The following is an 18,406-nucleotide window of genomic DNA, read 5'->3' as shown; positions in this document are numbered from 1 at the left end:
TTTGGTACGACATGCTATACTATGACTTTTTTTCATGATTTTGGACGACATACTATACTATGACTTTTTTCATGATTTTGGACGACATACTATTCTTTGTCTTTTTCATTATTTTGGATGACATACTATACTATGACCTTTTTTCATGATTTTGGACAACATACTATACTATGACTTTTTTCATGATTTTGGACAACATACTATACTATGACTTTTTTTCATGATGTCGGACGACATACTATACTATAACTTTTTTTCATGATTTCGGACGACATACTATACTATGACTTTTTTTCATGATTTTGGACGACATACTATACTATGACTTTTTTCATGATTTTGGGCGACATACTATACTATGACTTTTTCCACGATTTTGGACAACATACTATACTATGACTTTTTCATGATTTGGGATGACATACTATACTATGACTTTTTTCATGATTTTGGGACGACATGCTATACTATGACTTTTTCATGATTTGGGACGACATACTATACTATGACTTTTTTCATAGTTTTAGACAACATACTATACTGTGACTTTTTTCATGATTTGGGACGACATGCTATACTATGACTTTTTTCATAATTTGGGTTGACATACTATAATATCACTTTTTTCATGTTTTTGGATTACATAATATACTATTTCTTTTTTCATGGTTTTGGTTGACAAACTATACTATGACTTTTTTTCATGATTTGGGACGACATACTATACTATGACTTTTTTTTCATGATTTGGGACGACATGCTATACTATGACTTTTTTTCATGATTTGGGACGACATGCTATACTATGACTTTTTTTCATGATTTTGGACGACATACTATACTATGACTTTTTTTCATAGTTTTAGACGACATACTATACTATGACTTTTTTTTCATGATTTGGGACAACATGCTATACTATGACTTTTTTCAAGATTTGGGCGACATGCTATACTATGACTTTTTTCACAGTTTTGGGACGACATACTATACTATGACTTTTTTTCATGGTTTTGGAACACCTACTAAACTAAGACTTTTTTTCATAGTTTTCAACGACATACTATACTATGACTTTTTTTTGATGATTTGGGACGACATGCTATACTATGACTTTTTTCATGATTTGGGACGACATGCTATACTATGACTTTTTCATGATTTGGGACGACATACTATACTATGGACTTTTTCATAGTTTTGGGACGACATGCTATACTATGACTTTTTTTCATGATTTGGGACGACATACTATACTATGACTTTTTTTTCATGATTTGGGACGACATGCTATACTATGACTTTTTTTCATGATTTGGGACGACATACTATACTATGACTTTTTTTCATGATTTGGGACGACATGCTATACTATGACTTTTTTTCACAGTTTTGGGACGACATGCTATACTATGACTTTTTTTTCATGATTTGGGACGACATACTATACTGTGACTTTTTTTCATGATTTGGGATGACATACTATACTATGACTTTTTTTTCATGATTTTGGACGACATACTATACTATGACTTTTTTTCATGATTTGGGACGACATACTATACTGTGACTTTTTTTCATGATTTGGGACGACATACTATACTATGACTTTTTTCATGATTTGGGATGACATACTATACTATCACTTTTGTTCATGATTTTGGACGACATGCTATACTATGACTTTTTTTTCATGATTTGGGACGACATACTATACTATGGCTTTTTTTCATAGTTTTAGACAACATACTATACTGTGACTTTTTTTTCATGATTTGGGACGACATGCTATACTATGGTTTTTTTTCATGATTTTGGACGACATACTATACTATGACTTTTTTTCATGATTTTGGACGACATACTATACTATGACTTTTTTTCATAGTTTTGGACGACATACTATACTATGACTTTTTTTCATGATTTGGGACGACATGCTATACTATGACTTTTTTTCATGATTTTGGACGACATACTATACTATGACTTTTTTTCATGATTTGGGACGACATACTATACTATGACTTTTTTTCATGATTTGGGACGACATGCTATACTATGACTTTTTTTCATGATTTTGGACGACATACTATACTATGACTTTTTTTTCATGTTTTGGGACGACATGCTATACTATGACTTTTTTTCATGATTTGGGACGACATGCTATACTATGACTTTTTTTTCATGATTTGGGACGACATGCTATACTATGACTTTTTTTCATGATTTTGGACGACATGCTATACTATGACTTTTTTTCATAGTTTTAGACGACATACTATACTATGACTTTTTTTCATGATTTGGGACGACATGCTATACTATGACTTTTTTTCATGATTTGGGACGACATGCTATACTATGACTTTTTTTCATGATTTTGGACGACATTCTATACTATGACTTTTTTTCACAGTTTTGGGACGACATGCTATACTATGACTTTTTTTTCATGATTTGGGACGACATGCTATACTATGACTTTTTTTCATGATTTGGGACGACATGCTATACTATGACTTTTTTTCATGATTTGGGACGACATGCTATACTATGACTTTTTTTTCATGATTTGGGACGACATGCTATACTATGACTTTTTTTCATAGTTTTAGACGACATACTATACTATGACTTTTTTTTCATGATTTGGGATGACATGCTATACTATGACTTTTTTTTCATGATTTGGGACGACATGCTATACTATGACTTTTTTTCATGATTTTGGACGACATACTATACTATGACTTTTTTTCATAGTTTTAGACGACATACTATACTGTGACTTTTTTTCATGATTTGGGACGACATGCTATACTATGACTTTTTTTCATAGTTTTAGACGACATACTATACTATGACTTTTTTTCATGATTTTGGACGACATACTATACTATGACTTTTTTTCATAGTTTTAGACGACATACTATACTATGACTTTTTTTCATGATTTTGGACGACATACTATACTATGACTTTTTTTCATAGTTTTAGACGACATACTATACTATGACTTTTTTTTCATGATTTGGGACGACATGCTATACTATGACTTTTTTTTCATGATTTGGGACGACATGCTATACTATGACTTTTTTTCATGATTTTGGACGACATACTATACTATGACTTTTTTTCATAGTTTTAGACGACATACTATACTATGACTTTTTTTCATGATTTTGGACGACATACTATACTATGACTTTTTTTCATTTTTTTGGACGACATACTATACTATGACTTTTTTTCATGATTTTGGACGACATGCTATACTATGACTTTTTTTTCATGATTTGGGACGACATGCTATACTATGACTTTTTTCATGATTTTGGACGACATACTATACTATGACTTTTTTTCATAGTTTTAGACGACATACTATACTATGACTTTTTTTTCATGATTTGGGACGACATGCTATACTATGACTTTTTTTTCATGATTTTGGACGACATGCTATACTATGACTTTTTTTCATGATTTTGGACGACATGCTATACTATGACTTTTTTTCATGATTTGGGACGACATACTATACTATGACTTTTTTTTCATGATTTTGGACGACATACTATACTATGACTTTTTTTTCATGATTTGGGACGACATACTATACTGTGACTTTTTTTCATGATTTGGGACGACATACTATACTATGACTTTTTTCATGATTTGGGATGACATACTATACTATGACTTTTGTTCATGATTTTGGACGACATGCTATACTATGACTTTTTTTCACAGTTTTGGGACGACATGCTATACTATGACTTTTTTTTCATGATTTGGGACGACATACTATACTATGACTTTTTTTCATGATTTTGGACGACATACTATACTATGACTTTTTTTCATGATTTGGGACGACATGCTATACTATGACTTTTTTTTCATGATTTGGGACGACATGCTATACTATGACTTTTTTCATGATTTTGGGACGACATGCTATACTATGACTTTTTCATAGTTTTAGACATACTATACTATGACTTTTTTTCATAATTTGGGACGACATGCGATACTATGACTTTTTTTATCATGATTTGGGACGACATACTATGACTTTTTTCATGATTTGGGACGACATGCTATACTATGACTTATTTTCATAATTTGGTACTACATGCTATACTATGACTTTTTTTCATGATTTGGGACGACATGCTATACTATGACTTTTTCATAGTTTTGGGACGACATACTATACTATGACTTTTTCATGATTTTGGACGACATACTATACTATGACTTTTTCATGAGTTTTAGACGACATACTATACAATTACTTTTTTCATGATTTGGGACGACATGCTATACTATGACTTTTTTTTCATGATTTGGGACGACATGCTATACTATGACTTTTTTTCATGATTTTGGACGACATACTATACTATGACTTTTTTTCATAGTTTTAGACGACATACTATACTATGACTTTTTTTTCATGATTTTGGACGACATACTATACTATGACTTTTTTTCATGATTTTGGACGACATACTATACTATGACTTTTTTTCATGATTTGGGACGACATGCTATACTATGACTTTTTTTTCATGATTTGGGACGACATGCTATACTATGACTTTTTTTCATGATTTTGGACGACATACTATACTATGACTTTTTTTCATAGTTTTAGACGACATACTATACTATGACTTTTTTTTCATGATTTGGGACGACATGCTATACTGTGACTTTTTTTCATGATTTTGGACGACATGCTATACTATGACTTTTTTTCATGATTTTGGACGACATGCTATACTATGACTTTTTTTCATGATTTGGGACGACATACTATACTATGACTTTTTTTTCATGATTTTGGACGACATACTATACTATGACTTTTTTTTCATGATTTGGGACGACATACTATACTGTGACTTTTTTTTCATGATTTGGGACGACATACTATACTATGACTTTTTTTCATGATTTGGGACGACATACTATACTATGACTTTTTTTCATGATTTTGGACGACATACTATACTATGACTTTTTTTCATTATTTGGGACGACATACTATACTATGACTTTTTTTTCATGATTTGGGACGACATGCTATACTATGACTTTTTTTTCATGATTTGGAACGACATGCTATACTATGGTTTTTTTTCATGATTTGGGATGACATACTATACTATGACTTTTTTTTCATGATTTTGGACTACATACTATACTATGACTTTTTTTTTTCATGATTTGGGACGACATGCTATACTATGACTTTTTTCATGATTTGGGACGACATGCTATACTATGACTTTTTTTTTCATGATTTGGGACGACATGCTATACTATGACTTTTTTTCATGATTTTGGACGACATACTATACTATGACTTTTTTTCATAGTTTTAGACGACATACTATACTATGACTTTTTTTTCATGATTTGGGACGACATGCTATACTATGACTTTTTTTCATGATTTGGGACGACATGCTATACTATGACTTTTTTTCATGATTTTGGACGACATGCTATACTATGGCTTTTATTAATAGTTTTAGACGACATACTATACTATGACTTTTTTTCATGATTTGGGACGACATGCTATACTATGACTTTTTTTTCATGATTTGGGACGACATACTATACTATGACTTTTTTTCATGATTTGGGACGACATGCTATACTATGACTTTTTTTCATGATTTGGGACGACATACTATACTGTGACTTTTTTTCATGATTTGGGACATACTATACTATGACTTTTTTTCATGATTTGGGATGACATACTATACTATGACTTTTTTCATGATTTTGGACGACATGCTATACTATGACTTTTTTTTCATGATTTGGGACGACATACTATACTATGACTTTTTTTCATGATTTTGGACGACATACTATACTATGACTTTTTTTCACAGTTTTGGACGACATACTATACTATGACTTTTTTTCATGATTTTGGACGACATGCTATACTATGACTTTTTTTCACAGTTTTGGGACGACATGCTATACTATGACTTTTTTTTCATGATTTGGGACGACATGCTATACTATGACTTTTTTTTCATGATTTGGGACGACATACTATACTATGACTTTTTTTCATGATTTGGGACGACATGCTATACTATGACTTTTTTTCATGATTTGGGACGACATGCTATACTATTACTTTTTTTAATTATTTTGGACGACATACTATACTATGACTTTTTTTCATAGTTTTAGACGACATACTATACTATGACTTTTTTTTCATGATTTGGGACGACATGCTATACTATGACTTTTTTTCATGATTTGGGACGACATGCTATACTATGACTTTTTTTTCATGATTTTGGACGACATACTATACTATGGCTTTTTTTCATAGTTTTAGACGACATACTATACTATGACTTTTTTTTCATGATTTGGGACGACATGCTATACTATGACTTTTTTTCACAGTTTTGGGACGACATACTATACTATGACTTTTTTTCATGATTTTGGACGACATACTATACTATGACTTTTTTTCATAGTTTTAGACGACATACTATACTATGACTTTTTTTTCATGATTTTGGACGACATACTATACTATGACTTTTTTTTCATGATTTGGGACGACATGCTATACTATGACTTTTTTTCATAGTTTTAGACGACATACTATACTATGACTTTTTTTTCATGATTTGGGACGACATGCTATACTATGACTTTTTTTTCATGATTTGGGACGACATGCTATACTATGACTTTTTTTTCATGATTTTGGACGACATACTATACTATGACTTTTTTTAATAGTTTTAGACGACATACTATACTATGACTTTTTTTTCATGATTTGGGACGACATGCTATACTATGACTTTTTTTTCATGATTTGGGACGACATACTATGACTTTTTTTCATGATTTTGGACGACATACTATACTATGACTTTTTTTCATAGTTTTAGACGACATACTATACTATGACTTTTTTTTCATGATTTGGGACGACATGCTATACTATGACTTTTTTTTCATGATTTGGGACGACATGCTATACTATGACTTTTTTTCATGATTTTGGACGACATACTATACTATGGCTTTTTTTCATAGTTTTAGACGACATACTATACTATGACTTTTTTTCATGATTTTGGACGACATACTATACTATGACTTTTTTTCATAGTTTTAGACGACATACTATACTATGACTTTTTTTTCATGATTTGGGACGACATGCTATACTATGACTTTTTTTTCATGATTTGGGACGACATGCTATACTATGACTTTTTTTCATGATTTTGGACGACATACTATACTATGACTTTTTTTCATAGTTTTAGACGACATGCTATACTATGACTTTTTTTTCATGATTTGGGACGACATGCTATACTATGACTTTTTTTTCATGATTTGGGACGACATACTATACTATGGCTTTTTTTCATAGTTTTAGACAACATACTATACTATGACTTTTTTCATGATTTGGGACGACATGCTATACTATGACTTTTTTTCATGATTTTGGACGACATGCTATACTATGACTTTTTTTTCATAGTTTTAGACGACATACTATACTATGACTTTTTTTTCATGATTTGGGACGACATGCTATACTATGACTTTTTTCATGATTTGGGACGACATGCTATACTATGACTTTTTTTTCATGATTTGGGACGACATGCTATACTATGGCTTTTTTTCATAGTTTTAGACGACATACTATACTATGACTTTTTTTCATAGTTTTAGACAACATACTATACTGTGACTTTTTTTTCATGATTTGGGACGACATACTATACTATGTTTTTTTTTCATGATTTTGGACGACATACTAAAGTATGACTTTTGTTCATGATTTTGGACTACATACTATACTATGACTTTTTTTCATAGTTTTGCGACGACATACTATACTATGACTTTTTTTCATAGTTTGGGACGACATGAGTCGAGTACACAAGTAAAACAGAGATAAGAATATGATCTTCGATCTACCTGAATGCCACTCAGTGAGGCCACGCCCATGTAAAGGAACACTCCATACAGAACGGGCATGGGGATGAACTGAAATAAACACAACAGCAGTTAAGTGTGAAGTGAAACTAAAAAGAAACGTCGTTGTTCATGCATCTACTAACTTACCTGGAGGACTGGAGCTAGGAAAACTGAAAGTCCGGTCAGAACGAACACCAGAATGCCAGTCAACCTCTGTTCCCTAGAAAAAAAGAATCATAGTAGTATGAAATGGATGCAGTGCAGAAGATTCTCACACACACACACACACACACACACACACACACACACACACAAAATCAGAATAATCTTACCTGACTCCGAGGAACTGTGGCTGCTCTCCAGGCGCACTGGACTCACTCTCCATCTTGAGAGAGTCGATGTGTGCGATAGAGATGACGGTGGCTGCTACGTACCAGGGCAGACCCATGAAGGAACACACAGCCATCAGCACACCCACCCAGAACAGGTCCAAGTGGTAGCCACAACCTTTCTGCAAGTGTGTACAAAACAGGAAGACAAAAAATATTCAAGTCTAACCATGACTGGAGGACTGTATAGTTTGAGGAACAAATATGTAAGAATGTTTTCCATAGATCTGTGATTAACTACACATATCATCTATGTTCAAATCTAAAACAGATAGTTCAGGTCCTTGATGATGATTTGTTCAGACACATCTGAAGCCACTGTAAAATAGTTCATGCACACACAGCTGTGACCACATTACAACATTATTATAGCACCTATTAAATGTTGTTTCACAGTGTCAGATCAAAGAGACAGAGAAGAGGGAGACAAGGTGAAGGTGGACAATTTTACAATGTTTCTGTCAGTTATAGATAAATTACTCAAAACGCTGCTTTGTAACTTTTTCTTTTTTTGCCATAATCAATCACTACTTATTAGACAGCATGGTTCGCATTAACATTGTTGAATGTTGTTATCTTCATGAAAACTGCGTAAGTGGCTTTTAAGATGCAATTTCTTCCTAAGAGCAATTGGTGAGTGAGGCCCAAAGTCTGGTTCGAAGTGCAGCTGCATAGCCCGGTATACACTGTGTGGATTTGGGCTGTCCCAGATGAAGGATGACCAATGTAAAAGAAACGTGGCTCTAAAGCGGTGGTCCTATGTCGCACAATCAGAGGTTCAAGGATACACAGTCTTGCGATCAAAGACAGCCTGGGAGAAAATTCTGACAGTGTGAGAAATTTGGGGTGATCATCTCACTGTGTGACTGCTGTTACCACCTACATCTACTAACCAACCAATAGAAATGCAGCATGAAATGACGGACTGGTGCTAAACCCAAACAGACGGATAGCAGCTCGCCATGCAGGCAAAGCACGCTAAAAGAAATGTGTGAGATTCCAGCAGAGAGGAAAACCTTGTGGAGTTGTGGCAGCAGAAGCCTTGCCTATATGACGTGTCCTCCAGCTCTTGACATGATCACGTAAAGGAGGATGTGTAGTAGTAGCAGTATATAGAGCCCATCAAACTTATTAATAATGTTACCCTCTATGTTGTGCTTCACAGTTGGAGAATTAATAACTCTAAGTATGGGAAGCTACTGCATTATACTTGGTAGCCTGTGATTTAGTAGCGTTGTCATCGTACAGTCTGCAGACATCAAACTTGATGTCGTACCCAAGTTTATCAGATCCATGTTGCACAGTGTAGCTGCACTAAACTTATAAGACTGATGAAATCTCAGTCTGTAAAGGAGGACAACTGCCAATGGAAGCCCGAGTCATTTATCATCAGCCAGGAAGAGAATGGTCAGAAATATGCTGTCATTCAATTAATGTACAAAAAAACACACAAAGATGCTGGCAAAAAAACACAAACAAACAAACAAACAAACAAACAAAGACTATGTGGATGTATGTCTGAGCAGAATGAGGCAGTGGTTTACAGTAATTTTAGAACCATTACAGGGGTTTTAGGAACTCCTCTCTGCGTGGTGTCTGATGTTGTGTTCACACCGGGTGCCAATTAAACAATTTGTGCGAGTATATTACAAGTAAAGTCAACGTAAAGACACATATTCCTGCCGCACTGCGCAATGGATGTGATGTGAATGACATGCAACACTCGAATTAAGTGGTGCAAATTAAGCGATATTGTGTCACACGCTTATTCACTAGAGTTGAAAAATCTGAACTCCAGCCACCAATCTGCGTCTTGATATCAGCACTGAGATCCTTCGGGAATGCATGATGCTGAGGACATACCAGCAGAAGTTTATTGATTGATTCAGCAATTTTATGTGTGTATAAAGCGAGTTAAAACAAAATATTCTGGGGTTCAAACTCATGTGAGTAAGCGGGCGATCACACAGAAATGAGACGTGGACGCCTCAAAGACGCTTGAAACGCTGGAAGCTGTTGGTGGTGTCTGACGCTCAAAAAGTTGAAAATATTTTAACTTCTAAGTGTCTACGCACATCTTAGAAATAGCGTCTACAAAAACGTGCATCTAAAAAGACGTCGGAAAAACGGCTGTCTAAAAAGACGCTTGAACGCTGGTCAGATGCGCTGCATCATACGAAAATAATGGCTTTACTGGCATCGCGTTTCTGGCGTTTCATCTCGGTGTGATCGCTCCCTAATGCAACACGAAAATTCGTGTCGCGTTTGGTGTGACCACAACATGACAACGTCCCCTAGCTGTTCTAAAATCACTGCAAACCCCGGCCTCTAATTGCTTATTTCTTAAATCTAAAAATGGGCCAGGCCGCAATTCTAGGACAGTACCAGAGAACTTTGAGCCCTGCCTAAGGAAAACTAGTTAGTATTTATAACATTAAGGTTTTTGTTTTTACCTTCAGTTTGTTTTCTTTGCGGTTGACGATGACGGCACTGATCTGCTGGTCCATGAAGATGAGGATGGTGACCAGGAGAGCGGGAACAAAGCTGGCCACATACCACCACCAGGGATTCTTACCAAACGGCATTACCAACCAGCCGCGGTCAGCACGTGTGGGCTGATCACACAAACATAATAAGGACACATAAATATATAGAACAGGTGAAAAGATGACAGGGTGACTGCACACATCCATCTTAAAGAATCAAACACTTTACTTAAGTAGAGTTGCATCATCATTAATGTAGATGTAGAGTCCATGAGTAAATGTACTATCAACCACTACTAGCATGCGCACAGAAAAAAACAGATACACATGCAGAGGAGCTTATAAGGTTATAAATATACACATATTCAAACATATATTTTAGTGAGAAATCAAATACCTTGAACTCAGTTGGAACGATTAGTTTGGGTGTATCTAACCCCATCAACATATCCAGACCCACAAAGGACATGATTGACATGAAGATGGCAAAATCACTGATTAGCTTCCTCAGCTAAGACAAAAGGAGGACGGGGAGACACGCAGTACGACACAAAGGAGGGGAGACATATGTGCAACAGAACAAGAAAGAGGTGTGTACATGAGGAAAGACAGAAAAAAGAGAATCACTGGACTGACAAATCCACACAAAATCAAATGACTGATTATAAATGTATGAAATTTTTATTCATGTGGGAAAGAAGTGCATCCAAGCAGTGATATAAAAAAGTTTGGGAAAGAGTGAAGAGGTATTCAGGGAGGAGTCGACCTTGATCTTAGTGGGCACATGCAGTTTGGGGGTGTCCAGATCCATCAGGCAATCCAGTCCACAGAAGACCAGGATGGAAATGATGATGGCGAAATCACTGATCAGGGATCGGAACTGGAGCACAGTCAGGGAGAGCAGAGGAGAACATGGAGGGGTACAGTACATTCTGGTACTGATATGAAGGCTTAAGGTTTGGATAAGGAGATAGGAGGGATGAGGGTCGCTGCAATCGGTATATTTACAAATGAAAGCTGCTGATGTTTGGTGCAGATAATCAGCAGCTTTGAAGGATAAAGCTGGTGATAGAAACTGAAGAAAACTTTTAGCAAACACATACAAATAAAAGTAAAAAGTGCATTTGTTGTGGACTATTTTTATTATATACATTATAATTTTTTTGCAAATACACATTTTAATACAACTTTTGGTACTAGAATATATCTGTATGATGTCATTGTTACATATGAGCCCTTTAGCCCGCCTAATATTCCTCTTATTGACTGAACCAAGCTTCCTTTGAGGATTCTGTGTCCTCCAAATCTTCCAAATTTGCTACAATCCTCTAACCCCCCAAACCGGCGCGGAAGCTATGCGACGTTCTGCTGTGGACAGTCGTTAGATCAGACCTGAAAGTCACACAATAACACGAACAAATTCACAAACAAACCAGCAACTCCCATGTTCAGTGAGGTAACATTATTGGTTTGCTAGCCAGGTGGCTTTGAAGAGAGCAATAACATGGCTTCAGCTACCCGTCAGAAAAGCTGTCTGATTATTATCAGCGCTCTAAGCTACGTCACCAATTTTTGCTACCAACTGAGGGCACGTTTCCATTTGAAAAATTCCACAACATAATGTAGATGAAGCTGCCCTTCAATACTCGCCTTTTCAGATATGAGGCTCTCATAATAACCATTTATGTTAATGTCATTTGATGGTTAATGGCCTCTTCATTTGCGAGGACAAGGAGAGCGCGCAATTCCTTGTTTCCCCAGTTGCTCATCTTTACAGTGTCCGTCAGGTTTGTGTTTCCCTCTTGCTACTAGCTGCTCACTAATTCCTGCTATCAGGCGGCGGACTCCGGGGGGTTTTCAGACCTAATTGTATTGCAGAGTTTTGCACAGCGGCAACCGGATCTTTGCTCTCAAACCACAAAAAAATGTGATGGCACAACAGTCTCCTTCAGTACATTATTCTATGCTTTCTTTTGATTTTCACATTGGCTAGTCATCCTGTTTAATTTGTCTTCTGATTAAATCGGAACCGTTGAAACAAGTTGTAGGAAGCCTCTGCAAGTAATTGGTTGCTGGCAGACACTCTGTGCTGCAATAAAATGGTTAATCAGCAGTGCCGTGCACTGTAGAGTCGATGCGCTGCTGGTTCTGCCGGCCTGAATAGAATATAATGTCTATAGCCTTACTGTTGTGTACAGCCTTATAGACTGAGCTGAGCAGTGATGCGCGGGTCGACCCGTAACCCACGGGACCCGCAAATGGACCTGCGGGTCGGGCAGCAGTGATCGTCTGTTGAATCGGTCTGTAAATGATATTTTGACATTATTGGCTCTTACTGTCATGGCATCCGAAGGTCCTGATGCGTTGAGCAGGTGACAGTCCGCGGTCGTTTTCAAAACACACTTGTGTCACGCACTCCAAAAGAAACTTGTTGAAACTTTAAACAATAATTTATTGTACAAAACGGGGGAAACAAACGTTGACAAAAACGGTTCCATAATTCATATTAAACTCAAAAGATAACGAAAAACAGCTACAAGTTAGAGGGAATAGTGATAAAGTGGTAAAACTTGGCATTGATCCACAGCCTCAGACAGATGCGCTCAAGCATGCCGTGCGCACAAGCTCTGTTGGTAGGCTATACTACTATATTTTCACATTTTTTAACAATGCAATTTAAAAGTTTTGATTTTTATTGATAACCTACATTTACCAACAACAAAAAGACTATATTTAGCACCAAAAAAATATGTAAAAAAAAAAAGTAAATAAAAAAACGAATATCGAATACCACATTTTCGTAACGAATACCGACCCATAGAAACAATTATTCGAATATCCGAATATTTCGGTACAGCCCTACTAATATTTGCATTTTTATCATTTCACCAGAAACATGTCCCAACAAAGGGGTTTTGTGCCCTGAGACCAGACGGCCACAAGTTGTTTTAGGCTAACAGGAAATAATAATGAAAAAAAAGGTAGCAGCAAACATTATGAGGGCTGGACCTGGCTCTCTGCCAACAGTATTAGGTGGCACACAGCTGGTTTGGTGTTTTCTGACCAATGATATGAAAAATGCAGAATTTCACCAGCCTTATCCTTTCAGTTGGACTGCATTCATGCTTTGATAAATACATCCACATTGTAAAAATCTAGCATTCCACATGCAGGTTGACTTCTTTACAGGGTTGGAAAGCAACATTAAAGCCACTGTAGCAAAGCAATGAAGGTCTTCTGTGAGGCTGTCTTACCTTTGTCGGGAAGTAGCGGCTGAACTTGAACTTCTTGAGGGATACAGTCATGGAGTAGGTGCCGAAGAAGAGGATGAAGGACATGAGGGCCAGGTCGGGGACATACTTACAGGAGCTCCCCACCAGTGCACCACCATATTTCACACACTCTTTCTTACTCAGCTGACTCCAGTCCATGTCTGTCAAGTTAAACTACAAAGACAGGACAAGGGTGGAGGAAGAAGAGTGGGGAGAAGAGGGGGAAGCCGGGCCGAGAAGGGAAAATCGAAGGGTGGGTTTGGGAGTGGAGAAGAAGTAGACACCAAAGAGAAAGACAAGCGATAACAGACGAAAAAACAGTACAGAACATAGAAACAGGAGCCACAGAGCTCTGCAACTTTGGCCCCTCTTCTTCTTCTATAGGTACGTCTGGGCCCAAATTTATCAAGTGGCACAGAATCAATCCCAGCAATCATACTGAAAGTTGAACTGACTTTCAGCAGATGATTTCTCCTCGAGTAGAGCATGGCGACATTGTTTCATGACATTCAGAACCACAAAATACAAATTATGATGATGTGTTTTCGTCTTCCTGTCACTTCTTTGTGTATTAATAAAATACGACTTTGGACAGACACTTTTGTAGGGTGGTTTGGGCCTTGTGAGGTTGTAATTTTAGGCCTATAAGCTTTGTTTTGATTAAAGGACCCTTCAGACCCTACAACTGTTTTCTGAAAATATAAAGACTGCTGACTGGATGCCTCAGACAGAAGCTCATAAACAGACGACCACACAAAGTCATTACTACTTTTACAGAAAGATCTGTACTTCCTTCATCTTTGCATTAGCTTAAAATCACATGTGGACAGCCCCTAATTTGACTTGATTTCTCACCTGAAGGACCGATCTCCAGAGCTATGACTCACAAGGTAATATCTATTTGGCTACTGAGGATATCAGCCTCTGCAGAAATAAAGACATGTTCTCCACGGCATACCCCTCAGAGTCATTAAAAAAAATCCATCAGTTTTTGCGAGCAGCTCACTGTCATCCCGTCTGTCCTTTCTCAGAATATTTCTGCCTTAACATCTTCTCCTGGCAGCTCTGAACAGGCTCGAACATGTCTGCAGCTCTCCTAATTATCAAATCACATTAGAGTAATTTCCTAAATTGAGAAAACTGAAAAAAGACCTCCGCTCCTATTCTTAAAAGTAGGAACACAGAACGCATCACTAAGAGAATTTTTCAGCCAGTTAGGACTGAGATCCTGTCCTGAGATGCTTGATAAATATGGGCCCCATTTCTCTAAATTAAACTTGTCTTAACACATACAGTACAAAATCCCAAATAACTGGAGATGCAACTCGGTTTCCAAAGCTCAGTTGTAACATTTACTTTTACAAAGAGGGACAGAAAAGATTAATGTGAGTGATGTTTTTCTCTTCTGTCACTTACCAGCAGAGTCATGTTATCGTCTGCGAGTGGAGCTGAAACATTCAAGCCCAGAGCAGATACTACAGAACAAAGACACAAGAGGAGAGGAGAGAAAACCAAATGAATGATGGGTAACATGACAGGTAAAAACCAGTGTAGTGTTTGATATGAATTAACCAGAATTAAATTAAAGAAAATGTCAAGAAAAAATATGAAAAATCCACAAGCTGTAGGGCACTGAGGAATGAGCCATGACCGCACTATATTCTGCTGAAGTTAGACTGGCTTGTTTCACAGGAGAGATTTGTGTAATGCATCTGTATGTTTTGTTTTGTCTGGGCTCCTCAGCAGTGTCCACACAGTCCTTAGAATACTAAAGAAATACTTTGGATTATTTAAAAAACATCTTTCAAGTGAGTGTTTGCTAAAAGTAAACTTTTATTAGTATTCCTCTAATAAAGTTACTTAAAATGTTCAAACATGACGTGTATACTCACTTTGTCAGACAGTATCCAAAAATGAGGCAGAAACAGACAAGACACACAAATCATCACAGAGTAAAGACCAAATATTTGCATCTAATTACATTGAAATATCTTTTTAAAGGGATTCTTCACCCCCAAATTGAGCATTTGTACATTGAAACAAAATTTCATACCATGTCAGATTATGTCATGTCATTAAAAGCAGAGTTTTGGGAAACACTGATTGGCTTTCCTTCCATGAAAGCAATAAGGAGAGTGGTACTAATCTTACATTCATAAAGGATGTAGTTAGCTTAGCATAAAAACTGTAAGTAGGGGGAAACTCGCCTTTTTTTGTCTTGAGTTAAAAAAAATGCATCTACCTCTGAAGATCTCAACACCTCTAAAGCTCACTAATTTACAACACAAATTTATAGTTGTGTTGTGGCTATTTCCAAACAAACAACATATACATCCACCGAGCACGTCTGTACAGTTCAGCTGCTTGCCAAGAAATAGTCCTAGCATGTAACGTCACCATAAAACCCAATTTGTCATTTTTAGGTTTCAGTTTGGCATGTCATGACAGAAGAGATTTGGTGGTCGATACCAACACCAGTAAAATTCAATGATTCTCGATCCCCAATTCGATAGTTAAAACCAAAATGTTCTTAAACATCCATCCATCCATTTTCAGCTGCTTATCCGGGGCCAGGTCACACGGGGGCAGCAGGCCAAGCAAAGCACCCCAGACGTCCCTCTCCCAAGCAACACCTTCCAGCACCTCCTGGGGGACCCCAAGATGTTCCCAGGCCAGATGAGATATGTAATCCCTCCAGCATGTTCTGGGTCTGCCCCGGGGCCTCCTACCAGTGGGACGTGCCTGAAACACCTCCAATGGGAGGCGCCCAGGAGGATCCTGATCAGATGTCCGAACCACCTCAACTGACCCCTTTCGACGCGAAGGAGCAGCGGCTTTACGCCGAGCTCTCTCCTGATGTCCAAGCTCCTCACCCTATCTCTTAAATATATAATCCTTTATTAAAAACAGTTACAATTTAATTATATTCATCTCATGATGATCCACCTTTAAGTCAAAGCTAGTCTGTGTGGGTTCATGAGATTTTGTAGGTGACTTTTCAACTCCCCATGACCAGAAAAAAAAAAAAAAAAGCCAAACATGCAAAGTTCAGCACAGAATAGATGCTCAGCACCTCATTATGCTGCCAGTGTTTGTAGCATAGTATTTATATGCGGCGCTCTTAATGCTTAGAAATAACAAAATAAGACGGCCTCAGAAACGAACACTTTTCTTTTCGACATATCAAGGTGGATCTGTTGCTGCACTTGTTGCTGTCTTCCACTTGTTGTTTTGTGCTAATAGGAGTTGTTCTTCTTCATTTTTAACGGCAGACTAGAACAACTGTAGATGTATACGCTGCCCTACAGTTAGAGTTGTACCGATACCGATATCAGTATCGGAAATGCCTCTGATACTGCCTAAAATGCGGTATCGTGTATCAGCGAGTACAGCCTATGACCAATCCAATACCACGTAATGCCTCATGTCATTACGCATACGCGCACTACAGGCAAACGAAATGGAAACGGAGTGGAGTTTAAAAAGCATTCTACTGTAGCCTTTAAAATGTATTTTTTACCAAATTGTTTGGCTGCACTTTAACCTGTGTCTTGATCCGTGTCATCACTGGATAATAATAATAACAATAAAAAGTTTTATGGCATTCATTCTACTATTACATATTTATTTGTTAATATTTTACATAGAGTTTTAGGAGTTGAGACATACAACAATTCATATCCCATCCATTTTTATTTTGCGGTACTTGGTATCAGCAGAGACCTAAGGTTCAGGGATTGGAATCGGTATCAAGAAGGAAAAAGTGGTATCGGTACATCTCTACCTACGGTACCCAACATTAATGGAGAAAAATGAGCACTGTCACGTTTTCAGCCAAACTGGTTCCCCTCAATTAGCAGTCTTTATGCAAAGCTAGGCTAACATGTCCTGACCGCAGCTGCGTATTAAACACACAGACATGAGAAAACTATCCATCTTCTCATCTCACTCTTAAAAAGAAATGCTGAACTATTTAATTTCCCCTCTAAATATTTTACCAAGCAGACCAATTATTCCAGTAGGTTGCGAAAGACTTTGTATCTCAATAATGTGATGCCATTAAATATGATCACAGGTAAAGAAACCTAAGAGAGTTTGAAGACTCACCCTGGTCTGGTGCGATGCATTCACACTTGTAGGCAGTGATGTAGTCGGGCTTAAAGCCGCGGTTGATTGGGTAATACTTCAAAGCTCCTACCTGTGAAAAACACATCAGTGTTATCTTGTGGTACTG

At 36.8% G+C, this 18,406-nt stretch overlaps 1 protein-coding gene across 1 annotated transcript in view; it reads right to left on the bottom strand.

Annotated features, from left to right (window-relative positions):
- slc4a5b (solute carrier family 4 member 5b) overlaps positions 1 to 18,406 on the bottom strand; it is an 81,185-nt gene that overhangs the window by 28,175 nt on the left and 34,604 nt on the right. Inside the window, exons 17-25 of the mRNA XM_049604925.1 lie at positions 18,280 to 18,370; positions 15,589 to 15,647; positions 14,155 to 14,346; positions 11,667 to 11,780; positions 11,298 to 11,411; positions 10,868 to 11,029; positions 8,358 to 8,536; positions 8,173 to 8,245; positions 8,026 to 8,094 (exon numbers count right to left, since the gene is read on the bottom strand). Coding sequence (XP_049460882.1) covers positions 8,026 to 8,094; positions 8,173 to 8,245; positions 8,358 to 8,536; positions 10,868 to 11,029; positions 11,298 to 11,411; positions 11,667 to 11,780; positions 14,155 to 14,346; positions 15,589 to 15,647; positions 18,280 to 18,370 — 1,053 coding nt within the window. The remainder of the gene's footprint in view (positions 1 to 8,025; positions 8,095 to 8,172; positions 8,246 to 8,357; positions 8,537 to 10,867; positions 11,030 to 11,297; positions 11,412 to 11,666; positions 11,781 to 14,154; positions 14,347 to 15,588; positions 15,648 to 18,279; positions 18,371 to 18,406) is intronic.

This window comes from Epinephelus fuscoguttatus, linkage group LG18, assembly GCF_011397635.1.
Source record: "Epinephelus fuscoguttatus linkage group LG18, E.fuscoguttatus.final_Chr_v1".
Classification (NCBI taxonomy): Eukaryota; Metazoa; Chordata; class Actinopteri; order Perciformes; family Serranidae; genus Epinephelus; species Epinephelus fuscoguttatus.
This window is presented reverse-complemented; position numbering and strand designations above follow the sequence as displayed.